Consider the following 27,503-nt stretch of genomic DNA (forward strand, 5'->3'; position numbering starts at 1 on the left):
TCTCCAGGGGCCCTAACCTGGGCTGACCTGCAGTTGATCTGAGAAGCTAAACTGTTCTATCAAAAGCCAGAGGGGGTAGGTGAGTGGAAAGCATTTATGCACTGAGGGTGCACTTTGGGGCCAAACTGGGTGAACTGGGGACAGATGATGTCTTGGGGGTCTGTGGGGCTCTTGAGTCTTACAAACTTCATTCCCTAGGCCCCGGCAGGGAGGCTAAAGTTTGCTGTCATGTGCAGACCCCACCCACCCAAAGCATCCCACCAACAAGGACCAGGCAGACCCAGGGGAGGTTTCAGGCATTGCTTCCCTGTATCTTCAGGGAGAAGTTTTCTCTCTCTCTGCTTCATGAAATTCAGTCAATAACTCTTTGTAAATAATTTATTTTCATTAGGATCCTAAGTGCTGGAGACGAAAGACCTAAACTGGCCCTCAGAGCGTACAATTCTCAGACTAGAACATTTTAGGAAGTTCTTTTCTTAGTGTTTTAAATTGAAAAAAAAAAAAATCCACTGTAAAGAGGCAAAGGATAGGACAAACCCACAAGAGGACTCAGAGAGTTTAGGGCCCACGTTCCCCTTGACTGAAATGTCATGCATGGAGGGTGGAACGGGAAGAGTCATTGCGAGAGGACGCTCTTCCCACTGCTGCATCTGGAAGACTCACCAGCTGCTCTTTCCGAAGAAATAACGAAAGGGGAAGAGAGAGCTGCAGGAAGGAGAACAGAGTGGCTTGAGATTCTAGAGGTCCCTCCCTTCTCCCAGTCCCATTAGGGCTCCATTAGCTAGGACATTTTGGCTTCGGGGAACCACTGAATGGATTCAAGTCTGGAACAGCATTTGAAAAGGTACCCAAATTCAATTATACTCAGGAGGGACACATGAAGGAGAATTCAATGGGATGGCTGAGCTCTAGATGGATAAAGGGATTTGCTAATTGTCTTCCGCAAAAAGGACTCTGAAGACACAGCCTAGATTCAGAGAGGAGAATGGAAACATTTTGGTAACCGAAGCATCTGAATGACCTAACGGTAAGAACAGGCTCTGTTTAAGCAGCATTTATGGGACAAGGTCCAATGCTAGGCACACTGGGGTGGGGTGGGGTGGGATGTGTAAAAGCGAACAAGACACGGTCTTTATTAAACTCAGTCAGGGCCGGGGCGCCTGGGTGGCGCAGTCGGTTAAGCGTCCGACCTCAGCCAGGTCACGATCTCACGGTCCATGAGTTCGAGCCCTGCGTCGGGCTCTGGGCTGATGGCTCAGAGCCTGGAACCTGCTTCCGATTCTGTGTCTCCCTCTCTCTCTGCCCCTCCCCCGTTCATGCTCTGTCTCTCTCTGTCCCAAAAAATAAATAAATGTTGAAAAAAAAAAATTAAAAAAAATAAATAAAATAAATAAATTCAGTCAGGGCCCTTGTGCTGTCTCATTTCCATCCTGTATCCCGGGAAAAATAGAGATTATGTGGGGAATCTGCTTGCTTTTCTAATTTCCCCAAAAGATTCAATGAGGCAGACTCTGGAGCTAGATTGCTCTGGGTCTCAGTTTAATGACAGCAAAGAAATCCATCCTACCTTAGAAACCCAAAGAAGCCATTGGTTGCCAGCTCTGCGGGTCTTTCCGGTGGAGATGGATTGTCTTGCTGCAATGGGGGGATGATCTGTCCCACTAGGCTGTCCCCCAGCTTAGAATCTGCAAGGAAAACACTCAGGCAGGGAAAAGGTATTAGCCCAGGGACTTTCACATGACATCTAGTATGGGCCAAGGGCAGCCTCACACCATTTGTTCGAAGCTAGCCAAACTGTTTGTTGAGACCTTCCCAATTTCATCTCAGCCCAGTAAGATACTACTCTGACCTTGGACTATTTTTAGTTGGGCCCCTGAGATTTTTACACGGCTTAAGTCCTGGCCACCCACCATGATGTTTTCTCATGGAATGACAACTTGTTGAAGAACTCATGTGCTTACATCCCTGCATCTGTGATAACTACAATCCATACTGAATCCTCATGCTGGACATCTTAACAAGCATTTCCAGCCTTTGCTGAACATCTGCTGCACCTCCAATATTCACATTAATGCCCTGAAGGGAAGAGGAGGAAAGACAGCTTCCCAGAGATTATTCTCCAACGAGACAGAACAGTGAAACACATCCCTCCCAACTTTCCTGTAAAACTTATCACCCGTATAGAACTGTTTTCAAATAGTGGGAGCATCAATTTCATCATCATTTGCACAGGAAGGACATGCATTGTTTCCTCTCACTTCTCTTGGAAGCTGAGGGAGCGTTTACGATTCGAGGGCAGGCCCCCACACCAGAGGATGGCCAACAAGAGTCTTCATGGGAGCAGGTATATCACCCAGCAAGTGTACCCAGACTCAGCTCTGTGTTGCTCTGCTCATCAGAGAACGAAAGAGGTCAGGATGATTATTAAAAGAGAATAAATTTCCCAGAACCTACCCTGTTCCTGGACATCAGTGATATCAAACGTTGGGCTCTCCTGACATTTCTGCTTGGTTTTTCTTTCCATGTTCTGATAAAAAGAGGACCAAGAAAAGTTTTAAACTTGACTCCCATACATCTTGGTGGGCAGGATGCTATTTGTTGGTTGGTGGTTAGTCAAGGAAGATTTCGCAGGGAAAGTGCTATTTGAATGGGGTCTTGACAGATGAGTGAAATTTTATCATAATGGGGGTGAAGAGACGGTCAGAGAGAGCAGGGCATTTTAGACAGGGACATGGTGTATAGGAGGCACTACCTTTAACAACTAAAAAGATGAGTGTGGCTAGAGCTGGGTAGTGGAAATATGACTATGGCATAAGCAGGCAGCACACTATAACTCAGTCTTCTCCCTGGGCTACTCCTTTACAGAACTTCTTTTTTTAAAGTTTATTCATTTTTTGAGAGAGACAGAGCATGAGTTGGGGAGGGGCAAAGAGAGAGGGAGACACAGAATCCGAAGCAGACTCCAGGCTCTGTAACCGACAGTACAGAGCCCGACACGGGGCTCGAGCCCATGGACCGTGAGATCATGACCTGAGCTAAAGTTGGACGCTTAACCGACTGAGCCACCCAGGAGCCCCTACAGAACTTCTTTTAATACTTTGAGGAGGACATCCTATAACCTGGTTCCAAGCCCACATTTCCAGTTGATACCCCAATATTCAGAATCATGGTTCATATATTTTCTTTGGGACTCTCTGCTAACTGGCCACTCCCCTCACCTGGAAAGGGCCTGACTACCTTAGCAGTGCTGGGAAGTTCCTTGAGCCATTGTGCTGGTGAAGAATTCTACAGCCAGGGGCTGTGGACTATCAAGGTGGGTCTGGGAGGCAGAGGTATGATAAGCCTCTAGGAAAGTTAGGATGAAAAAAAAAAAAGAAAGAAAGAAATTAGGCTGTAGCCTCCATCTTAAGCATGAGTTGTATTTCTAAGATAAACATTTCCATAAACCCTCAATTTCCGGAACACATAGGCTGCTACCTGGGTCATACTCCTATAAAAGTGAAGGGGAACTCTTACCTCTTCTAAGTCTCCAGGTGCACTGGCTTGCAGTCCACCACAGGGTGGAGATGGAATTGAGAGGGCACAGCTCTAACTTCTAGCTTGAGAAAATGATTCTTACAAATTTAATGAAACTATGGTTTGGAGCTTAAATTCTGCTGCACTGGCTCTAATGAAAGCATCCACTAAGGGTGGCAGTGGGGAATAGAAGGGTTCAAAGGCCCTGGGACAGAGGTAAAGATCTCTCAACCAGGGCAGATTCCCCTCACAATATAGGTTAGCATTTGTGTTCTCCTAAAATCTTGACAGATGTCTCCTCAGGAAAATGTCACAAGAAAAGAAAAACATAGCCTGAAATTAAACTGATGGTACCATCTGGGACATCCAACAAGACATAATAATACACTGACAACCCAACACAAAACTGTCCTCTATATGTTCAGGGCCAGATCTGCTTAAAAGTATAGTTCAAGGGGCACCTGGGTGGCTCAATCAGTTGAGCGTCCAACTTCAGCTCAGGTCATGATCTTGTGGCTCTTGAATTCAAGCCCCACATTGGGCTCTCTGCTGTCAGTGCAGAGCCTGCTTCAGATCCTCTATCCCTTGCTCTCTCTGCACCTCCCTGGCTCACGCTGTCTCTCAAAATTAAAAAAAAAAAAAAAAAGAAATTTTAAAAAAAGTTCAAGCAGTTCAAGCAGAAGTGGCAAAAAAAAAAAAAAAAGCTACACACACACAGCAGTCTGTTTTACATCTGCTCTCCCCCTTTTTGTCCTTACAAAGTCTGGATCTCTAGTCTGGCACCTCGAGTAATAAAGGGAATGGGCCTGCCTTTCCTTCCCATTCTCCCCAAAACACCTCTTATGAAACAGAGACTTTATTTAGATATGAGCCATGTTCTTCGAAGCTTTCCCTGTATCAGCTCCCAGTGGTGTCCTGTTAAGACATGACAGTCCACACTGACTGTGACCCTACATCTTGAGTTCCCCAAAGGGGAGAGAAAATATTAAGCATTGGACCATAGGAGCAAATTCGATTTTTCCATCTCAAGTGACTTACACTGAGAGCCACTATGATCACTCTAATTCAAGAGAAATCCTCTTTCTGGGAACAGGGTCTACAATGGAGACTGTCATTGGGCTTTGAGTCAAAATCAATAAACATGTTCCTTTTGGGTTTTGTTTCGGTGTTTTTTTTTTTTTTTTTTTTTTTTGGGCTCAGAGTTTTTTTCTAAACCCAGTATCAGGTTGAAAAGGTAATTATGTTGAGTAAGAAACTGTGGGTACTGTTCTTGAGGGAGATGATGTGTCAAACTAAGAATAGGAAGGTATGAAGGATAGAGAGTGAGGGAAATGTTCTTTTAATAGTAATTATCTTGGTTGTATAAAGCGTCTTTGTTCTTCAGAGCTTCATGTACCCCTCCTGTACTTTCTCATTTCTTTTTCTTCCCTCTTGAAAGGATAGGAGTATAGAAGAGGGCAATCATCTGTCTACAATCACTCAGTGGGCCAGGTGGCCATGGCATAATGGGTCCTATACCCTGCCCCTACCCACGGAGCCAGAGGACTGAGTCCCTAAGGGTTCTCTCTTTCCCTAACTAAACAATAAATCCCTGCAAGAAAAACCATGTTTTACATGTTTGGGTGCACCCCAGCACCTAACACAATACCTTGCAAACAGGAGGCAGAATAATCATATAGAAATGAAAATCACTTTACTTTCCTACTTAAAAAATGTTTTAGGGGAAAGCCTGTGATCTTGAAGTTGCCCTTAAGTCTTTCAAGATCCAGCCTGTGCTGATCTCTCCAATAACATTTCTTAGCACTGTACTCTAAGCTCCAGGTGCACTGGCTTGCAGTCACCAAAAGCACTATATTCGTTCCTCTTGGCTTTAGTTCTCTGAGCTACTCTGAGAAGCCTCCCTCCCATCCACCTGGTTTGGGTGAGGTTCTCCTTTGTGGTCCCTTTGCTTCCTTTATTCTTGCACGTAGCACATCTATCAATAATTGTCTGCCTAGCTTTTTACACAGTTGGCATTTTTAGGGGAGAGCAGGAGATCTCTAGTACTTGGCACACAGCAGACACGCAGTCAGTTTGTCGAATAAATGCACATGTTTTACAGATACTTACTGCATAACTGATCATGCTACGGGTTCTGGGAAGGCGAGGGAGGTGAACAGGGAGTGTGACCTTAAGTAACTTTAAATACTTAGGTCAGAGCTACTTTGGAGAGATAAGTGAAAAGTAAGAAAAAGACACAAATAACAGCTATTTCAAGAGGGGAAGAAAAGAAAAAGGGGACTCTTCCACAGGCTACTAAAAAAGAAGCCCTGAAATGCAAGAGTAGCAGGTATATGAATATCTAAATGGGGAATAAACCTCACAAATGAAATCAAATGCCACTGGGGCCAGCCCATCACTGCTCTAAGTGAAGTTTTCTCTTACCAGTATCCCATGCTGATGTATGCCTAGCTTGTCTATAAAAACTAGATGTTCCCAGACTCAGACCCCGGTGCAGATGAAGGCAAAAAGTTTTCTAAAATGAAAAAATTCTATACCAGATCCCACCCCGATTCAACAGACCTATTTTCTTCTCTCACTGCAGAGTACAAGAAGCAGCTTTTTAAGCTGAGAAGAAAAGGCCTTTTAACAAAAGGATTCATCGATGTGTGTATTATGTGGCTACTTTTGGGACAGGTTGTGGCAGAAGTAGAGTGGCTGAATGTTATTCTGCAGATGGTGAAACCTGAGAATGAGTTCAGTCAATTCAGTCTGTACTTAGGACCAAAATGTGCTGGTAACAGGAGTTATGACTTGTTACAGAACAGGAACAGCCAAAAGCCTTGCAGCCTCCATTTTGGTGCTTACCCTCCTGGTTTCCATAAGGGGCCTCTTTTTGCTGGGGCCTTGGCTGGAAATCCCCATCTTGGCCCTGAGGTGGGGAAAAAAGCCCAGGAAATGTTACTGGCAGCAGCAACATCACATTTAAGCAAATGTGGCCTAAATGAATATTTCAGCAGGTTGGCTATTTTTATACCACTCCTGGCCTACGGAATAAATTGCGTGGCCAAATTTTCTTTGGGTGCTGCTTTAATTCACAGCAGAATCCCAATTTGAAACATTTAAGGATCTAGGGGTTGAGAAAGGGAAAATGTGATTGACAGCAGGTAATCAGATTTTGAAATACTTGACTGCATCAAAACCCAGAGAAAGGGAAGATGTGAGGCCTCATCTCCATGGAAAATTCAGTCAAATAGAACAGAGCAAAGCTTCACACCTCCAAGTACCTTCACATTCCACCTGTCTGGGAAAGAAGTTTCCTGACTCTTCCCTGACATGTGCATGTGGAGGGTAGAGGCCTCAGTTCCCTCACGGAACTGTTTGCCCACACGACCCCAGGAAAGAAGCAGCTGCTCTCTGGGAACATGGGTTGAAAGCACTTTGGGCTGGGGAGCAAACCACACCTTGGATTATTCCAGCTGCCCTCTCTGGGTGCGAGTTAAGAATGACTGAATTATCTTATCTTTACTGATTCACTCTGTCCCTGACAGAGATTGTAAAGAATAAAGTAAGTAGCCTCCACAATAGCAACTTCAACATGTTAAGGATATGTTCAACATTGACCCTAATATTGCAGTATTTCACCCATTGACTGATACATACCCTCTTGTATGTATTTACATTTTAGCTCACATTCTCTCTTAAAGGCAGATTTCCAAAAAACTTCACTGCTTACTAGGTAAAATAGAATTTTATTTTATTTTTTTCTCACTCTCTTGAGGATTTTTCTGTGTTCTTATATAATATGCTGGGACTTCTTAAGTCTTGGGCCTTCTGGTAGTGTGACCATGCTGAGTGCTGAGTATGTGTTGGATTCAGTTGTACAGATGTGATCGCCTTTCCTCATAGTCACTGTCTTGATGAGCAGAAGACTCCCACTTTGCCGAGGAAGGAACTGTTTTCAAATTACTTTGCAAACATCAACGTGTCTCCTTCCCTTAGTCCACCCCCGGAAATAAGCAGGTACCAGTGAAGGCTGAAGACAAAAAGTGACTCAGCGAAGGACAAGATCGGCCAGCAGCAACAGCTGGCGAAGCCTAACGAGGATGCAGGATTTCAATTCTCCCCCAACACCACTGACCTGTCCAGCTCTGGCCCGTGCAGGGGGCTGGGTACTTCCACTCGCGCTCGTTTCCTCATCATGGCTCCTGCTGCTTTCGTCTCCGCCGGCACCTTCAGAGAGGAACCAGACTCCTGTGACTCCTTTTCCGGACCTGCTCACAGTTCACGAGGGCACAGTGAAGAGAACTCCCCATCTCTAAATTGCCTACAGCAACTTTTAACACCAGCTTCGCAAGTGAGGCTAGATATCGTTGTTAGAGACAGTCTTAGAAATTTAGCCAAGAGGAAAAAGATGGTCTCGTGTATACAATTCTGATTGGACCTGGGCAGCAACCAAGGGGCAAAGTAAGAGGAAGAGACAAGAGCAGGACTTTTTGGACAAGACATGGCAATAAAGGCAATTTTCATCTTGTGTAGAAAAGGCAAACTTACCAATCCAAGAGGACTGTCATTTATTGGTTTCCCTACAATGGAAATTTGAAGGTTATAATGGATCAAGATGCTGTTTCACCTGGATTTCTGGCTACCACTTATTTCTTACAACTGGTCGTAGACAAAAAAGCTCTATGTATGCCTTTTCCCTTTTCTGCCTGGTACCACTTTTGCTAGAAATCCGGGGTCTTCAAACTCTCTTCCCCTATTTTTTAGACTTAAAGAACTATTGTCATCTACAAGGTCAAACATACTACATTTATATTATATTCTAATGATATGCCACTTAAAAGGGAATGATCCTTAGTATAAAAGAAAAAAGGTAGGGGCCCCTGGGGGCTCAGTCGGTTAAGCGTCCGACTTTGGCTCAGGTCACGATCTCACAGTTTGTGAGTTCAAGCCCCGTGTCGGGCTCTGTGCAGACAGCTCAGAGCCTGGAGCCTGCTTCTAATTCTGTGTCTCCCTCTCTCTGCCCCTCCCCTGCTCACACTCTGTCTGTCTCTCTCTCACACAAATAAATAAACATTAAAAAAATTTTTAAGAAGAAAAAAAGAAAAAAGGTAGAACTTCAGACATTAGTGACAAATGAATTGGGGAGATACTTTGAGGCAAGGCCTTTGCACTCTTTTCCAAATCAAACTGGCAGGTATCTATTTGTCCCTCTATGAGTAAAAATAGCAATGGCCTTCAGAGATTAAAAACCTGGAGATGCCTTTAAGATACCGCTAACGTAAAAGTCACTGAATACTCTAAAATGGAAGGAAGTATTTTTATATAAGAGATCTCTTTCACTGAGTGATTACTGTCAGACTTTGTTTATTAATATGTATAATTAATATATATATATATATAACAACTCAGTGAGATGGGTGCTATTATTATCCTTCGCCATTTCACAAAGGGGGCACAGAAAGATTAAGGAACTCATCTAAGGTCACACAGCTCTCAAGTGGCAAAACCACTGGGATTTGAACCAGGCCATCTGGCTTGGAGCACTTGCTCCTAACCTCTACACTGGGTGGCGTTAGGGCCCAGTCAGGCTGGCCATTTTGCCATACTGACCTTGCAATGCTAACCCACGGACATTCAACCTTCCCTATTTCTCCTCCACCACTAAAACTTCCATCATTCTACTTACCAGGTGACGGGTTTTCATGAAACCATTTCATCTCCACATACAGAGTAAAAACAAATGGATAGGGGGCCAAGACGATTTCCCCATATTTGAATTTCAGGTGGGACACTCTTTCCCATTTGCTTTTATCTGAGAAATGGTGCTAAGGAGTGAAGAAAGCAGTCAGTACGAATCCCTGAGTACTATTCTAGGGATAAGACCCTTGCCCTTCCCTGTCCTACGAGTCTGCTGCTTCCATTTGAATCTATAGTGTGACCTGTAGCTTATTTCTATCCTGAAATGAAAGGATACAGGGAAATACAATGAAGTGTTCTGTAGCAAATGGCTGCAGATTGTCCAAGTTTCCCAAGACCACACGAATAGAATCCTGGAAAAAAAATCTGAAATGAGTTTAATATTGTCTAGTCCCAGCCAATCTGTCCATTTACACCTGTCACTGCTTTTTGCAAACCCTTCATTCTATTAAAGCTGAACTATGTGCTGTTCCCTGAACATGCCTTCTGATCCTCCATTTCTATGCTCTGTTCCCTCTGCCTGAAATGCCCTTTCTTAGTAATGGGGGAGTAACGGAGGGGGCCAAGATATGAACAATGGGGTTCCAGGCAATGGGGTTCCAGGGCTTACTCTCTTAACCATTCATTAGGCACGATGCCTATCAACAAATGTTTTCTGAGTAAAAGAAGATGAGAATATCTGCCTGAAAGCTGAGAGCAAGAACACAGAAAAAGCACCTTGAAAACTTTGGTTATAAATGTATATAAATGCTCCCTAGCTACCGCATACTGAGCTACTGTGTGGCAGGCACTGCACACATCTATTTCTAACCCTCACCACAATCGTGAAAACAGGTACTGTTTATCAACCTCATTGACAGGTAAGGAAGCAGGCTTGGAGAAGGTAGGTAACTTGCCCAAAAGTCCCATTGTGAAGGCAGAACTTAACTCAAATCTAGGTGTGATTGGCTCTGAGGTCTATGGTCTCTCCACTTTGCTAGATACTGCCTTGCACTTTTCTCTGCCCATGTTAACTGAAGCAAAGTGAAATAAACTCTGCTCTACTTACAATTAAAATAAGCAGAAAACTCTCATGGTTCTATTATTAAAATAATTGTTATTTATAACAATGTCTCTGATCTCCCACAAGATTCTAAGGTACCTTCGACACTTAGCCAAAGAGCTATAGATACCTTTAAGGCTAGGACTCAAATTTTTGGTTTCATAGAGTTTTGTGTTTGTATATTTCATTGTATTCAAATTCCTTGAAATATGACAGTGTATGTCTTTATAAATCTGAACGGTCCCAAATCACTGAGTTTGTGAAGTCAGAAGAGAGATAAACTAGTTTAGAACTCTCATTTTATGAACAAGGCAATTAAGACCAAGAGACAGAAATGATTTGCTGGGGTTCGCACTGCTAATCAGTGGCTCAGCCAGGGCTGGAATCCAAGGCCAGCGCCCAGAGCTCTGACTCCTTGCCCAACGCGTTCACCAATTCACAAAGCTGTTCACTTGCTCAGTGTTTCTCCTGTGGGAGAACCTAAGTAAGGCTGGGTAAAGGAGGAATGAAAATGAAGTGGGAATAAAGCAATTGCAAATGTTTCCAATTAAAATGAAGACACAGCAGTCTTGTATGTGTATTTACAATTGAGTTTCCTGAACGTCAAGTACCAGGCAGTGGTTGGGAGGGTGAGGCTTCCCAGAGCCCTGGAAGGCGGCAGTCCTCCAGAAGCTTTCTCCATGCCAGCCACCACAGAAGAGAGCTGCAGAGGGCTGGGAACTCTGGTGGAAACAATAGAACTCTAAGCCTCAAAGGTGCTGACACTTCAACTAGAAGAACTGAGAAAGGATACAGGCTTTAATTTCCTTGGAAAAACAGTTAAGTTTCTTTGCAGAGGAACTACGGCAGGGAGAAGCCAAGTGATCAAGTGGAGGTTGTGACTCAGTTCACAGGAAATAATTAAAAGCTGGATATGGACGCATCCTTGGCTTAAAGAATAACTTTCCCAGAAGTTGTCTGCTTTTCCCCCTACCTCCAGCTCCTTGAGGATGACTTCCTTATCTTCTATCTCTTCCCCTCTAGAAGGTAAACAAACAAGAGATAAATAAGCTGAGAAGGAAAGCTCTGAAGACGCTAGACTCTACTGTCAGTACAGAGTAGACAGAAGAGCAAAAATGACACTTCCACTGAGCTACAGAAACATGACTAAGTAAGAATCGTGTGTGTTGACCAACAGCTCATGGGAAGAAGTGATCACGTAGGTGGTATGGTCTGAGAACTGGTAGAAGGTTGTTCCAAAATATCTTCCCCATTAACTTGCCAAGACCTGAAATTAAGTTAATAATTTGTTAGACTTGTTGTACTCAAGTGTAGTCTGTGGACCACCAGGCATCCTCAAGCCCCTGTCAAGTGTTCTTGAAGGCATAACTCTTTTTATACTAATAATAAGATGTTATTTGCCTTTTTTTTCCTTGCTGTGTTAACATTTGTAATCATTAGTAACAAAAGCAATGGAGGGCAAAATTGCTGGTGCCTTTGCACAAATCTAGCTAGTTACACTAAACTGTACTAGCAGTTGTGGTAATCTTGACTGCCACACAGGAAAAAAAAATCCAGCTTCATTTAATATATTTGAGGAAGCAAGAAAAAAATTAATAATTTTATAAAATCTCAACCCTTAAATATATGTCTTTTTAATACACTATGTGATAAATGGGAAGTATTCATTAAGTACTTCTGCTGCATACAGAAATATGATGGGTGTCTTGAGGAAAAGCACTTGGGCAACTAACTGTTAAAGTTAGTTGCAGATTAAACTAGCTGCCTTTCATGGAATGGTATTTTACTTCAATGATCAGCTAACACACTATAGTCATTATACAGACTTAGAAATGTGACATTTCCTCAAAAATGAATAGTGAGCTTATCAATTCAAGCAAAACAACTGACAGTGTTTATTTGTGCCAATGATGAATTTTGGGATTTCAAGCAAAATTTGAACTTTGGAAAACTCAATCCACCACAGTGAGATCGACAAGTTTCAAAAACTTAAAACACTTTTCTAAGATTGATCGTGATATTAACAGATATGATTTTTTGATATTGTGTAACGAAGTGTGTTGACATTTGGATTATCTATATAAGTCAGTCAACCAATATTTTCCAAATGACCAATGAAACACGTTATGTTACAAATCATCCTAGGTAAAAGATTCACTCCCAGAACAAGACAGATTTTAATACAGCAGAGTTCAAAATGTTCACTGATAGAATTTCAGATTCCATATTGCAACTAACTTTTAAAAAAGTACCACGTTAAACAAAACCAAACAAAAAAACTATCACTTCTTAAATTTTAATGTAGGGTCAAAGAATGCCCACAATAATCTGTGAAGGCTATTAATACATTTCTACCTTCCCCAACTACACATCTATGTGGGGCTGGATTTTTTTCATATAATTCAACCAAAAAAACCAGACTGAATGCAGAAGCAGATATAATCTATCAGCTTTCTATCAAGCCAGACTAATGAGATTTGCAAAAATTTAAAACAATGCCAATCTTCTCATTAATTTTTTTGTCTTTGAAAATTAGCTATTTTTAATAAAAATGTGTTAACACTTAATGGATACATTATTTTAAATTAACTAATACATTTTAAAATTGTAAAATATATAAAACCTAAAATTTGCCATTTTAGCCATTTTTAAGTATACAATTCAGCAGTGTTAATTAGACTCACAACCATGGTGTACAACCATCACCACTATTTTTCCAAAGCTTATCTTCCCAAACAGAAACACTGTACTCATTAAGCAAGAACTCCTCATTCTCCCTTCCACCCCTCCCATGGTGACCCCTAATCTATTTTCTGTCTCTATGAATTTTCCTGTTTAATATTTCATAGAAATAGAATCATACTTTTCCTTTTGTTCCTGGATTATTTCAATTAGCATAATGTTTTTGCGGTTCATCCATGTTGTACAGGTATCAGAACTTCATTTCTTTTGCAATTTCTTTAGTAGCTGAATAATATTCTATTGCATATATGTATACAGCACGCATATAACTACATTTTGTTTATACATTCACCAATTTGATGGCACTTGGGCTGTTTCCATCTTCTATCATGAATAATACAGCTATGAACATTGTTGTACAAGAATCTGCTTGACTCCCTGTTTTCAATTCTTTTGGGCATATACCTAGGAATGAAATTGCTGTGTTATATGGTAATTCTATGTTTAACTTTTTGAGGAACTGCCAAATTGTTTTCCATGGCAGGTGCACTATTTTATATTCCCATCAGTTCTATACAAGACTTCCAATTTCTCCATATCCTTGCCAACTGTTATTTTCTGGGTGTTTTTTTTTTTAATACCCATCCAAGTAGGTGTGAAGTGGTATCTCATTAAGGTTTGGATTTGCATGTCCCTGGTGTAAGGATATTGAGCATCTTCTCATGTGCGTATCGGCCATTTGTGGATCTCATTTGAAGTAATGTCTATTTAAATACTTTGTCCATTTTTATTATTTTTTAAATGTTTATTTTTGAGAGAGGGAGAGAGAGAGAGAGCGTGTGCACAAGTGGGGGAGGGGAGAGAGAGAAGGGAGACAGAGGATTTGAAGCAGGATCCGCACTGTCAGTGCAGACCCCCATGGGGAGCTCAAACTCACCAACTTCGAGATCAAGACCTGAGCTGAAGTTGGTCACCTAAAAGAGCCACCCAGGCACCCCAGCCTTTGTCGATTCTTAAACTGGTTTATTTTGTTGTTTTTGAGTTGTACTTCTTTTCATGTTCATTTATTTATTTATTTATTTATTTTTAGTGTTTATTTTTGAGAGAGAGAGCACAAGCAGTGTGGGGCAGAGAGACAGAGAGAGGGAGACAGAGATCCCACGCAGGCTCTGCACTGTCAGCACAGAGCCAGACTTGGAGCTTAAACTCACAAACCATGAGATCATGAACTGAACCAAAATCCAGAGTCGGATGCTTAACAGACTGAGCCACCCAGGTTCCCTGAGTTGTACTTCTTTCTATATTCTGGATATTAAACTCTTACCAGATATGTGATTTATAGATATTTTCTCCCATCTGTGAGTTGCCCTTGCACTCTGTTGATAGTGTCCTTTGATGCACAATTTTTAAAAATTTAATGCAGTCCAAATTTATCGAATTTTCTTTTGTTGCCTATGCTTTTGGTATGGTATTTAAGAAACCACTGCCAAATTCAAAGTCATGAAGATTTGCACCTATGTTTTCTCCTAAGAGTTTTATAGTTTTAGCTCTTAAATTTAGGTCTTTGATCTATTTTTTGTAAGTTCTGTGTACAATATAAGGGTCTAACTTCATTCTTCTGCATGTGGATATCCATTCTTCTCAGAACCATTTGTTAAAGACACTGTTCCTCCACTATTGAACAGTTTTGGCATTCTAGTCAAAAACTAATTGACCAAAGATGTGAATGTGAAGGTTTATTTCTAGGCTCTCAATTCTATTCTATGGTCTGTAAGCTGTTCTTACGCCATTACCTGTAGCTTTTTGGGTTACCTGTAGCTTTGTAGCAAGTTCTTAAATTGGGAAGTAGGAGTCTTCCAATTTTGTTCTTTATCGAGATTATTTTGGCTATTCAGGGTCTCTTGAAATTCCATGATTTTTTTTTTAAGAGAGAGAGCGGGAGGAGAGAGAAAATCCCAAGCAGGCTCCACTTCTCAGTGGAGAACCCAATGTGGGGCTCGAACCCATGACCCTGGGACCATGACCTGAGCCAAAATCAAGAGATGGATGCTCAACCCACTGAGCCACCTGGATGCTCCATTTCATATGAATTTTAAGATGGGCTTGTCCAGTTTTGCAAAATATGCCACTGGAATTTTGATAGGGATTTCACTGAATCTGTAGATTGCTTTGTCATCTTAATAATATTAAGTCTTCCAATCCACAAACATAGATATCTAGTAAGTCTTCAATTTCTTTTGGCAACTTTTTGTAGTTTTCAGTGGGCAAGTCTTGCATCTCCTTGGTTAAATTTATTGCTAAATATTTTTCTTATTGGTACTACTGTAAATGAAATTGTTTTCTTAATTTTCTTCTCAGATTGTTTTTTGCTAGTGTATACAAATACCACTGATTTTGTGTGTTGATTTTGTATCCTGCAACTTTGCTGAATTCATTGATCAGCTCTAATAGGTTTTTTGTTTGTTTTGTTTTGTGTGTGTGTGTGTGTGTGTGTGTGTGTGTGTGTGTGTGTGTGTGAATTCTTTAGGGTTTTCTACAGGTAAGATCATGGTGTCCACAGATAGAGATGGTTTCACTTCTTCCTTTCCAATTTGTATGCATTTTCTTCCTTTTTCTTGACTAATTGCTCTGGCTAGAAACAAGTACTATGATGGATGGAAGTAGTGAAAATGAGCATCTTGAGAGAAAAGCTTTAAGTTTTTCATAACTGAGTAAGTTAGCTGTGGGATTTTCATATATGGTCTTTATCATATTGAGGAAGTTCCCCTCTATTCCTAGTTTATTGAGTGTTTTTATCATGCAAGGGTGCTGGATTTGGTCAAATGCTTTTTCTTTCTCAATTAAGATAATCATGTGACTTTTTCCCCTTACATTCTGTTACTGTGGTGTATTATATTGGTTGATTTCTGTGTGTGTGTGTGTGTGTGTATTTAATGCTTATTTATTTTAAGAGAGAGAGAGAGGAACGCCTGGGTGGCTCAGTTGGTTAAGTGTCCGACTTTGGCTCAGGTCGTGATCTCGCGGTTCACGAGTTCAAGCCCCGCGTCAGGCTCTGTGCCTGGAGCCTGTTTCAGATTCTGTGTCTCCCTCTCTCTCTGACCCTCCCCCATTCATGCTCTCTGTCTCAAAAATAAATAAACGTTGAAAAAAATTAAAAAATAAAATAAAAAAGAGAGAGAGAGAGAGAGAGAGAGTGAGGGAAGGGCAGAGAGAGAGGGGGAGAGAATCCCAAGCAGGCTCTGGCTGTCAGCACAGAGCCAGACATGGGGCTCAATGTAACAGACCAAGAGATCATGACATGAGACAAAATCGAGTCAGATGCTTAACTGACTGAGCCACCCAGGTGCCCCTGATGTCTGTATACTGAACCATCCTTGCATTCCTAGGGTCTTTATCCCACTGTAAACAGTGCCAATCTCATTAATTTTTTTAAAAATATAACCTTTTTAAAAAATGTTTATTTATTTATTTTGAGGGGAGAGGGGCAGAGAGAGAGAGAGGGAGAGAGAGAATCCCAAGCAGGCTCCACACCATCAGTGCAAAGCCTGATGCAGGGCTTGATCCCATAACTATGAGATCATAACTTGAGCTGAAATCAAGACACCCAACCAACTGAGCCACCCAAGTGCCCCAAAATATAGTTACTTTTAATAAAACATATTATTTGTTAACATTTAACGACATTATTTTCAGCAATTTTTAAGAATTTTATTTAAATCCAAGTTAGTTAACATATAGTGTAATAAGGGATTCTGGAGTAGAATTTGGTGATTCACCACTTACATATAACACCCAGTGCTCATCCCAACAAGTGCCCTCCTTAATGCCCATCACCCATTTAGCCCATCCCCCCACCCAACACCCCTCCAGCAACCCTCAATTTGTTCTCTGTATTTGTTTCTTATGGTTTGCCTGCCTCTGTTTTTTTTTTTATTTTTTTTAAATTTACATCCAAATTAGTTAGCATATAGTACAACAATGATTTCAGGAATAGGTTCCTTAATGCCCCTGACCCATTTAGCCCATCCCCCATCCCACAACCCCTCCAGTAATCCCTGTTTGTTCTCCATATTTAAGAGTCTCTTATGTTTTGTCCCCCTCCCTGTTTTTATATTATTTTTGTTTCCTTTCCCTTATGTTCATCTGTTTTGTCTCTTAAAGTCCTCATATGAATGAAGTCATATGATATTTGTCTTTCTCTGACTGATTTCTCTTAGCATAATACCCTCTAGTTCCATCCATATGGTTGCAAATGGCAATATTTCATTCTCTTTGATTGCCAAGTAATACTCCATTTTATATATGTACACCACATCTTCTTTATCCATTCATCCATGGATGGACATTTGGGCTCTTTCCATACTCTGGCTATTGTTGATAGTGCTGTTATAAACATGGGGGTGCATGTGTCCTTTCGAAACAGCACACCTGTATCCCTTGGTGCCTGCCTCTGTTTTTATCTTATTTTTCCTTCTCTTCCCCTATGTTCATGTTTTGTTTCTTAAATTCCACCTACGAGTGAAATTATATGATATTTATCTTTCTAATTTCCCTTAGCATAATGATATATTATTTTTGTTTTAAGTTTATTTACTTTTTGAGAGAGAGAGAGAGAGAGAGAGAATAAATGGGGAGAGGCATTGAGAAAGGTGGAAAGAGGATCTGAAGCAGGCTCTGTCCTGACAACAGAAAGCCTGATGTGGGGCTCAAAGTCACGAACCGTGAGATCATGACCTAAGTTGCAGTTGGACACTTAACCGACTGAGCCCACCAAGGCACCCCTAATGATATATTATTTTTAAATTAGTAAGTATGTTATTTTAATTTTCCTGTTTTAAACTGTATATGATACATATGGACAGGTATGACCCACATAACCAAACTCTTTGGGATCCTTGATAATCTTACGAGTGCAAAGAGATCTTGAGATAAAAAAAAAATCTTGAGAACTACTGCTCCAAAGGTATGCCATCACTAATTTAGAAACTTACAGGAATATTAATATATGGGCTATAAAATACTTGGGAAACAGGGGTACCTGGGTGGCTCAGTCAGTTAAGCATCTGACTTCTGGTTTCAGCTCAGGTCATAATCTCACAGTTTCATGGGTTTGAGCCCTGTGCTGGGCTCTCTGCTGGCAGTGTGGAGCTTGCTTGGGATTCTCGTCCTCTTCCTCTCTCTCTCTGCCCCTCCCTCACTCTCACTGTCTCTGTCTTTCTCAAATAAATAAGCTTAAAAAAATAAAATAAAATACATGGGAAACAGAGTCCTACAAGATGCTAATTCAGCCAGTCCCCTGGACAGGGGGAAGGTAGAGAAGGGATACCTGTGGGAATGTACTAACCTGTATTTGCAAAGGCTACTCTCTTAGCTTCAAAATTACCTGATACTGTTGCCATATCTAATTTTGAATTTATACACATTGGGTCCTGCGTGAAGAAACCTCGTCTCTGGAAACGGGTAGGTGAAGGGTTTTAAACTCATTGCTTCCAAATGATAGCCTAAATGAAATACAAATATTAGAGAATTATTGAAAAGCTAAAGATGGTTCCTTATGTTATCATATGGGAAAGAGAACCTGCCCAGTCCGTAGCGTCTCTTCATGAGTAAAATGTCCAACATTCAGCACCACTGCCTATGTCCCGTCTCAGATTTTACATTAATCACCTATTTTAATCACTTGGAACATTCTTCTACCTGCATGGGGGAAGATACACGGTGTTTGGGAATAATCTCTATACTTGAAATCAGAAGACCTGGGTTCGAGTTTTGTAGTTTACCTGACAACCTCGGGCAAATCACTTCTCTTCATGAGACTAATGATAACCAACATCTGATGCCTCATAAGGTTTTTCTTAGGATTAAATCTCTCTCTCAAACATCTCTTGAATCTATTCTCCCCCCCTTGTTCCCCACTTTCCTTGGAATCTAGGCCAGTATGAAGAGGACTCAAGTCAAATAATGAAACAATCCGAGTGTACCAATAGGTGGCACAATTAGGAAGACCTCTGCTGTTAATTTTAGATGAAGTTAAGGAAGGAACACACCTTCCTGCCACAGCTCATGCAGCAAATAAGGATGTACGCTAATGTTTCCCAGGGCTGCCAAGGAATGCCTTATCTTCCCTACCTCTCAACCACTCTTCCTTTTCACCACTTGTGAGCCCTGTGCCACAAGAGTACCTACTATCCTCCTAGCACTTACTAGATTTACTTTTCCTATTCCTGAATCTCTGTCACTTAAGGTCCTCTTTGAGGGAAATTCAGGAAAAGGGAAAGATGGGAAAAGAAGGATGGCATGTCTCTTCTCCTCCAAGCAGGCATTCGGTACACACTAAAAAGAATTAAGCACAGTGATTAGTGATTTTCTAAGTCACTGGGACTTTTCTGTGCCTCTTTTTACTTGTAGAGATAATAAACCCTGCGCTTTCTGTCTCTTCATATGGAAGTGTAAGTAATAAATAATGAGATGAGAGGTTCAGAGTTCCTGAGGATAAAAGCTACCTACACACAACACAAAGTATTGATTTCAGAGGTAGCTAAGATGGGTAGACAGAACAGGCACAAAGAAAGAATAATTTAGGTTTGAGTCTCGGGTCCAATATCCCTCTTTGGCTTCTCTGGGCCTTGATTTTCTTATTTATACAATAATAACAATTAACAACAACTTTTTAAAATGCCCTACCTTAAGTGTCTTACATGTATCATCTCACTTAATCCTTACACCAAGGCTTTGAGATCAACAGCCCAAATCTGATAGATAAGGAAACTGAGACATTGAGAGATGAATGTTGGAACTGAGTTTCAAATGAAGTAATATGAAGCCAGACTTGATACCTCTTAACCACTTTCCTACTCTGCTTTCTGGGGTTTTTAGGACAAAAAAATAAGATAATGAATATAAATCATTTTGTAAGTATTAAAATACTATATACACATAAAGGACTATTTTCATTACTCTTTCCTCCATATTACCCCAGTACCATTTATACTCAGCAGGGAAAACTCTCATGTGGTGGAGTCAGAAGATCTACGTGCCCAAAGAATGGAATTTCCCACAATTTCCAGAGTTCATGTCTGGGGCTGCCAGTAAAGAGATATCCCAGTGTCTGATCTCAGCTGCTTGGGATTAGAATGACAGCGGGTTGGAGCCAGAGCCCATGAGACTATTTAGACTAGAATTGCAGTCAAAAGTGAAAAGAAATACTTGGTGCCAACTGCAAAGTTACCAGAGGGGAAATACTGTTCATATCCTGAGGTGGGGTGGGGAAGGCTGGGGGGGGGGGGGGGGGAGGGGGCGGGGGGGGGGGGAGGGAAGCTTGTTGATTCCCATGCTCAAGGCATGGCAGGAACCCAGCTAGATTTGATGGTGTTTTCGGTGCTAAGATGACTTTTCTAAGTAGGAAAGGAGCCTACCTGCCACAAAAGTTGCTGCCACAAAAATTTAGCTTTCAGTTATTCAGAGAGTTTTACTAAAGTGCAGTCACCTCTCACCACAGACTGAGGGCTGGGGGATCAGAGCAAAGGAAATGAAGGACATTTGCTGGAAATGACAATCCAGAGAGGAAACTTCATGTACTGCACCACAGTGGCTGTCCGAAAAAGGTAACAACAGCCCTCTTCTGGCTGGGGCCTGCCTGTTAATTGCTGGCTGCCTGCTTCAGAAACAACCACACACTAATTGCCTCATTTGAAAATAAAGATTAGACAGCATAATCCAAAACAACCACATAGTACTATTGGTTCAAAGATTTCACAAGGTTATTTTTCAACCTAAGTACTGTAGTCAAGATAACAATAAGGGGTCTTAACATATGAAGAAGGGTCACTCTCAATCCATTTTTAGGTGATCAAACAACACGATGGTGTTAAAACAAAGAAAAGTTTAGAAGCAAAATGCATTAGTTGGAAACATGTAAGATTTGCAATTGGAGGATCAAGGCCTGAGTCCTAGCTCTGCTTCTTATTAGCCATTAGATCCTGAGCAAGTCACTTAGCCTTGCCATTTCTCAATTTCTGCATCTACAAATGGGAATCCCATCTAGAATTGTAGTGGGATTAAATGAGATTATGCTGTAAATAGCACTCCATAAACTCTAGAATATTACATAAACATTAGCTGTTTTGATAGATTTGAAGAGTTTCTCTCTTAATGCTTCACTAGAAAAGCAAATTTAAGAGAGGAAAACTGACTACTTTTAATTTCAGCGCAAAATCTGACAAATCCCAATCAAGAACCTTTTCTTTGAAAATTTCCAATAATTATATTTAAATGCCACATAGGCAATGATGTTCGATTTTTTAAGGTTTTAGTAATTTTTCACATAAAGAAACATCTGGGTCAGTTCATAGAACCTAAAGCAGGGCTGAATGTTATATGAGGATAATATTGACTATTGAGGTGGAAGATAAGGAAGTGCTGTCACTAAATATATCTGGTGATATTTGATGGAAAAATCCTCCATAGTGTTAAAGAATAAAAGAGCTTCATAAGCATTTATTCAAAATACATTTACTGAGCAGATCTAATATGATAGGCTCTGTGACCATTAATGAGTGGGGGTAACAAAACAGGGAAATCCCACTGATACTATGAATTTACTACCCAAGTTTTAGAATTGAGATTGAAGACAGATGACCAGCAACTCCTTCCACCTTCACAAGTCCTTGGCTAGTCTCCAAGGTCTGCCTGGCTTTACTGAAGTATGTTCAGACTCTCTGAAGTCTGTATTTCCAAACAGAGATTCATGGTTGCCTATAGTTGGAAGTGCCCTCTGTTTTAGACCGTATGAGAATAAAGTGATTTCAACAAAGAACGAAATAACTTCCACAAGGTGTCATATAACTTAGTACGGAACCAGGATTAGCACTCCCCAAGATTGCTGATTCCTTTGACCCACACATTCCCCATTACATCACAATACCCTGTCAGTCACTTTATTAAATTGTAACCCTGGTCACTCTTATAATTGTGGATGACTCAAGGCAAACTCAATCTGGGTATAAAGGCATCAAACCAAAATGTAAGCTTTTCTGATCAAATGTTCTTAGAATTATTTCTTGGAGTGTTAAAGTGTTCACATTTGTTTGTCTTCAAGCTCTATTGTCAAAAGGAACTATTCTCCGTTTCTTTACCTTGCAGGGTAGCTAGGATGGTTATGAAATAATGCAGGTATAACTGCTTATTTTAGTGCTCTACACAGGTTTTTCAATAAAGAATAACCTTTCTAAGACAAAACAAAGTCTTAAGATATGGGAGGGGACAGGGAGAGACTGATCTAAGACTACCCAGAATACTTTCGTGTTTACTGGTATCGTTCTTTCTCTTTAGGTTTCTTCCTACTCTTTCTGGTAAAACACAATCTTTAAAATGCTCTTGGCATTTGTTCAGGAATAGATTTGCCCTTGGAACTGTGTTAGATTTTGTTTTGTTTTGTTTTGTTTGAGAGGTAAGGAGTAACTAAAGTTTCTAACAGAGAGGTAGGAAGATGCCCTAAAGTGAAATTAAAAGGCCTAATGGACAAGTCAGTAGACCAGAAAGGAGTCTAAGTTAATCTCTTAAGTTACCTTTGCACCACTTACATCTTAACCATCCTAAAAGCTATTGGAAAAACTACCTTTAGTCAATAGGTCCAGAACTGTGGTCCTTATTCTAGAAAAGCAATAGAATGGTATCTCATCTCATCACCCTGCCCAGAAGCTCTGGCTTGTTACATGATGATCAACCTATTAGCATTCACATCACACTGAATTCACTGTAGCACTCTAAACATCCTACCAACCCCAGGAACCCAAAAAGCATTTGGATGTAAAACTGAAGGCAATGAGAGACATTTTATCTTTTGGTTACACCATTGGGTGAGTTGACCTGTACTCACCCGTACATGTAGGGAAGAATATGTAAAATTGGTGGGGGGGAAAGCATCAGTAGTTTCAGAAGGGCAAATGGTTTAGAGAATATGCTTAGGTAGAGAGAAAGGAACATCTTTTACAACTTTGAGCTCAAAACTCTTGAGTCCTTGATGTACATATCTCGATGGTCTTAGTGACAGAAGACTGATATAGGAAAGTGTGAAAAGAAAGCTTGAGGGGTACCTGGGTGGCTCAGTTGGTTAAGCGTCCAACTGTTGATCTCAGCTCAGGGTCGTGAGTTCAAGCCCTGAGTTGGGCTCTATGCTGAGTGTGGAGCCTACGAAAAAAGAAGAAAAGAAAAGAAAAGAAAAGAAAAGAAAAGAAAGAAAAGAAAAGAAAAGAAAAGAAAAGAAAAGAAAAGAAAAGAAAAGAAAAAAGAAAGCTTCTAAAATATCCAGCTTTGTTCTTGCCAGGAAACAATGGCAGATTCTGAAGAAATTAATAAGAAAACTAAATTACTTTTTATGTAATGAGAGACATTTCATACAGGAAATTTGAAATATTTTACTAAGTTTAATCCAATTCTGGTGAGATGTGGGGCGGGGGGCAGAGATAAGAACTGTATTTACAAAAAGATATAGCTGACTTGAGGAGATCATCTAATTTGGCCATGACGGGCAAGACTAAAACTCAGATGAATTGTTAAAGCAAGACAGTCCAACTGATTATGAACTGGCCTACACTCAATATTAGCCTCAATTCTTTATATTTTACATTTTAAGCCCAGCTCTAAAACAACAAATCATTTATTATGACTAAGAAACATAAAGTTTTGTACTTTGAATAACCATCAAACCACAGGGCTCTAATGGTGAAGAGGCCTTAGCAAACAAGCAAACCTCATATTTATAAAGCACTTTCAGTGTATATAATGCTTTCTTATCTCTAGCTCACAAGATCCAAAAACTTCTATCGAAGTAGGAAAGGTAGAGTCAGCTAATTCATTTTCCATGCTAACTGCTCTCCTAGTTTTTACCTGATCTGAGCCTCTCAATCTCATGTTCATTCAACATTCATTCATTCAGCTCACAAATATTCGCATGCCTACAATGTTCCAGAAGCGGAAGCGCTGGAGATGAAGTGGAGAGGATTGGAACTTGGTCCTCACCTGCAAAGAGCTTACAAATCATTTCAAGTGTGGTGACTGCTACAAAAAAGAACAGGGTGATATGGGAACATGATACAGAGAATCCTAACCCTAGAAAGGAAATCATGGAAGCCCATTCTAAGTAAAAGACTCATACCTGAGGGATGAATATGAGTTAGGGACGCACAAAAAGAGAGCAGGCCTGAGGTGCGTACAGGAAACAGAAGATGTAAGAGTCTTCAACTTGGAGAGAGCATGGCGCTTTCAAAAGAAAGAAGTATAGAAACTTGGAACCTAGTGGGCAAAAAGGACAGTGCTTTGAGATAACACATACAAATAAGCAATGAGTTAGTCAGCATACATGTGAGAGCCTTACTATGCACTGCTCTATGTCTAGAGTATAACAAGAGAGACGTGATAACTTGTCTTTAAGGGCTTATATTTCAGGTGTGGAAGCAACAATAAACATGTAAGTCCATAAATGTAATTTGAAGTACTCTAAGTACTCTAAAGAAAATAAAAGAGTTTCATAGAAAAGAGTAACTGGGAGGGTGCTTAACTACTGTGGCCAGGGAAGACTTTTCGGACAAGATTACAGCTGAGCTGAGGCCCAAATGGAAAGTTGAACAACCATGCGAAGTCAAGAGGAAAAGCATTCCAAGCAGAAAAAAAACCAGCAATCACAGATGCCTTGTGATGGGTGGTTTAGGTTTAATGGACAGAAAGGTCAGTGTGACTGGAGCACAGAGAATGAAAACAGAATAGAGGAAGACGAAGTCAGAGATAAGAAGCAACCAGATCGTGTAAGGCCTGTAGGCCACTGTAAAGAGTTCAAATTTTATGCTAAGGGTTTTATAAAGAATGAAAGGATTTGATTTGTTTTAGAAAGATGAACTGTACAAGGGTAAAAGTAGAAGCAGGGAACCAGTTAGGAAACTTTTGTAGTAGTCCAGGAGAAAGATGATGCTGATTTTGACTGGGGAGTCTTAATGAATAGCTGAATGGGGGTATATTTTAGACTGATGGACTAGATGTGGGAGTCAAGGACGGTTCTTATGTTTTCAGCCTTTGCTATTAGGTGGAGGATGGTACATACCCTTTTCTGAGATGGGGAAGGATTCTAGGGAAAGAGATTTGTAGAGAAACTCAATAGTTCTGTTTTGGTTAAGTCTAAGGCCTATTCAACATCCCAGTGGATATGCTGAGAGGGTGGTCTCCTAGTGTGCAAGAGATGGAAATCGGGATGGAAATGTAAATTTAAGTAATCAGTGTTTAGGTGGTATTTGAAACTATTGAACAGACGTGATCATCAGGGGAGAAAGTGCAGGTAAAGAAGGGATGTGGGCCTTTCTTACAGCCCAGGTTATGAATTGTGGAGTCTATCCTGAAAGCAATAGGAAGGCGCTGAAGGGTATAATAAAGAAATGACCACACAGCTGTGAGTTAAAGTACACATATCTATGGATCCGGTTGTAACGTGGGAAATAATCCAGAACAAGAACAGATAAAAAAGGACTAGGACCAGCTAGGAGATGCCTGTGGTGCTAGGCAGAAGCTGATTAAGTGGCCTGGTCTCCAGTGACAAAAGTGGAGATGAAGAGAAAAGGATTGGTTTGGAGGATGCCTGCGAAGATAAAAGAAGATGCGAAGATGCGAAGATGTCTAGACATGATTTTGTCAACTGATGAGGGAAGGGAGAGAGAACAAAGATGATTCCTAATTGCTTGAGCAGCTAATGGAAGAGGAAAAAAAGTACCACTTCCTGAAAAAGTAGCCTTAGAAAGTAAACTTTAAAAAAAATTTTAATGTTTATTTATTTTTTGAAAGAGAGAGATGGTGTGACCCGGGGAGGAACAGAGAGACAGGGAGACACAGAATCTGAAGCAGGCTCCAGGCTCCCAGCTGTCGGCACAGAGCCCCACGCAGGGCTTGAACTCACCAACCATAAGATCATGACCTGAGCTGCAGTCGGACGCTCAACTGACTGAGCCACCCAGGCGCCCCTATAAAGTACATTTTTTAAAAAGTTTTCAGTTTATTCCTTTTTTTGAGAAAGAGAGAGCGAGCAGGGGAGGGGTAAGAGAGAGGGAGAAAGAGATGGCTCAAGCAGGCTCCCCACTGCCAGAGCAGAGTTCGAAGTGGGGCTGGAACTCACCAACCGGGAGTTGCTGATGACCTCCTGAGCTGAAATCAAGAACCCCACAACCACTGAGCCACCCAGGCGCCCCTGGAAAGTCCATTTTTGAGGGGGAAGATGTGACCTCCTTAGTGGGACGTGCTCAATTTTAAGGTGCCCACGAGCCAGCCAAAGAGCGATTTTAGGGAGACGGTTGGGATACTGCGGTAGGTTCACCACCTGCACATGCGCAAGGGGAGGCACTGAAGTTGAGAAAAGTCAAGGACCAAGGCAGGCTTAATCTTTCCACTTTTCGCAGATGCCAAGATTCAAACGGCGGGGCTGGGGGGTGGGTGGGAAGGGGAGGTCTCACTGAGTGCCACGCCTCCAGTATTTCCCTCCCAGGTTGAGTCAGCCAAGGCAGAGACTCCCCGAGATCACTAAGACATGGCGGGGACGAGAAACGTCTCCGTGGGCGAAGTCTTGCTTTCGTGGCAACCGCTGAGCCCGGGGTCACCGCGAGGCTGCAGAGCAGAGGGCACACTTTCGTTACGGGGAAAGGGGGTTTTAAAAAAGAGGGTGCGGCGAGGGGGGCGCGGGGCCCTCGGAAGACGGGGCGGCCCTCGGGGGCGGGAAGAGCGGCCAGCGCGCCGCGTTCTCGGCCTCGGCGCCGCCGCTCCGCTCGCCCGGCGAAGGGGGTCGGCCCAGGCCGCCGCCGCCCCCCGCTGCCCAGCCCGCCCCGGGCCACCCTCGCGGCCTGCAAGTGGCCGCGGCAGCCTGGCCCTCTTGCGCCGCTGAAGGGAGGGGCCGCCGGGGCTGTAACTCTCCCTCGGAAAATAAAAGGCCACGAAGCGCCACCCTCACGGGAGCACCAGGCCGCTGTGGGCCGTTACCTCAGACTCAAGACTTTCCCAGGCCAGGCCGGGCCCTTATACAGGCTACGGGTTCCTCGCGCTTCGTACAAGCGGCCTCGGCCGCAGTTCCGCCCGGAGAGCACCCCCGAAACGTGCGGGCGTCGACTGCGCACGAAGCGCGGCTCGCGAACTCACTCAGGCGCTCGCTCGCGCTTTGGCTCATGCCGCGCGCCCGCCAGCCCTTTTGCGCACGCGCAACCGCGCTCCCCGCCCCACCTCCCGCCGGGGCCGAGCGTTCTGCGCACGCGCAGATGTGCTCCCTCGCCTGCCGCTGTGGGCGCGCGCGCCGAGGTTTGGCCGTGATGTGAGCGTGCGCGGCGCGGCGCCACGGCCCCGTGGGTGGTCCGCCGCTCAGGTCCAGAGTGGCTCGCGGCCCCACCCCGGCCGGGGCCTTTTTGTCACTACTCATCCAGTCCACTGTTTGTTCACTTAGCGCATAGTCCGTGCCTGCCGTGCCTGCCGTGGGAGCTGTGTCCTGCAGAGCCCCTACTAATGTGTCCAGCATCGTGAAGGCACTTTTCATACTCGCTCTTCTTTGGTAAATCCCGACCGC

At 42.2% G+C, this 27,503-nt stretch overlaps 1 protein-coding gene across 10 annotated transcripts; it reads right to left on the reverse strand.

Annotated features, from left to right (window-relative positions):
- Positions 1-364: 364 nt before the first annotated feature.
- Positions 365-27,069, reverse strand: MAJIN (membrane anchored junction protein). 10 transcript variants are annotated; one of them, XM_043581638.1, is made up of 13 exons: positions 26,410-26,693; positions 24,078-24,214; positions 23,942-23,980; positions 18,306-18,423; positions 11,214-11,259; positions 9,476-9,551; positions 9,188-9,313; positions 8,050-8,081; positions 7,637-7,749; positions 6,364-6,427; positions 2,455-2,527; positions 1,568-1,685; positions 526-705 (listed from the first exon to the last, which is right to left on the reverse strand). In XM_043581638.1, exons 3-13 carry the CDS (start codon positions 23,961-23,963, stop codon positions 660-662), a joined length of 834 nt encoding a protein of 277 aa, XP_043437573.1. In that variant the 5' UTR covers positions 23,964-23,980; positions 24,078-24,214; positions 26,410-26,693; the 3' UTR covers positions 526-659. The 10 variants fall into 10 exon arrangements, with proteins under 10 accessions (XP_043437574.1, XP_043437573.1, XP_043437577.1 ...); XM_043581642.1 differs by lacking the exon at positions 23,942-23,980; XM_043581640.1 differs by lacking the exons at positions 23,942-23,980; positions 24,078-24,214; positions 26,410-26,693 and adding an exon at positions 26,930-27,069.
- Between the last annotated feature and the right edge of the window lie 434 nt (positions 27,070-27,503).

The sequence above is a fragment of the Prionailurus bengalensis genome, chromosome D1 (assembly GCF_016509475.1).
Source record: "Prionailurus bengalensis isolate Pbe53 chromosome D1, Fcat_Pben_1.1_paternal_pri, whole genome shotgun sequence".
NCBI lineage: Eukaryota > Metazoa > Chordata > Mammalia > Carnivora > Felidae > Prionailurus > Prionailurus bengalensis.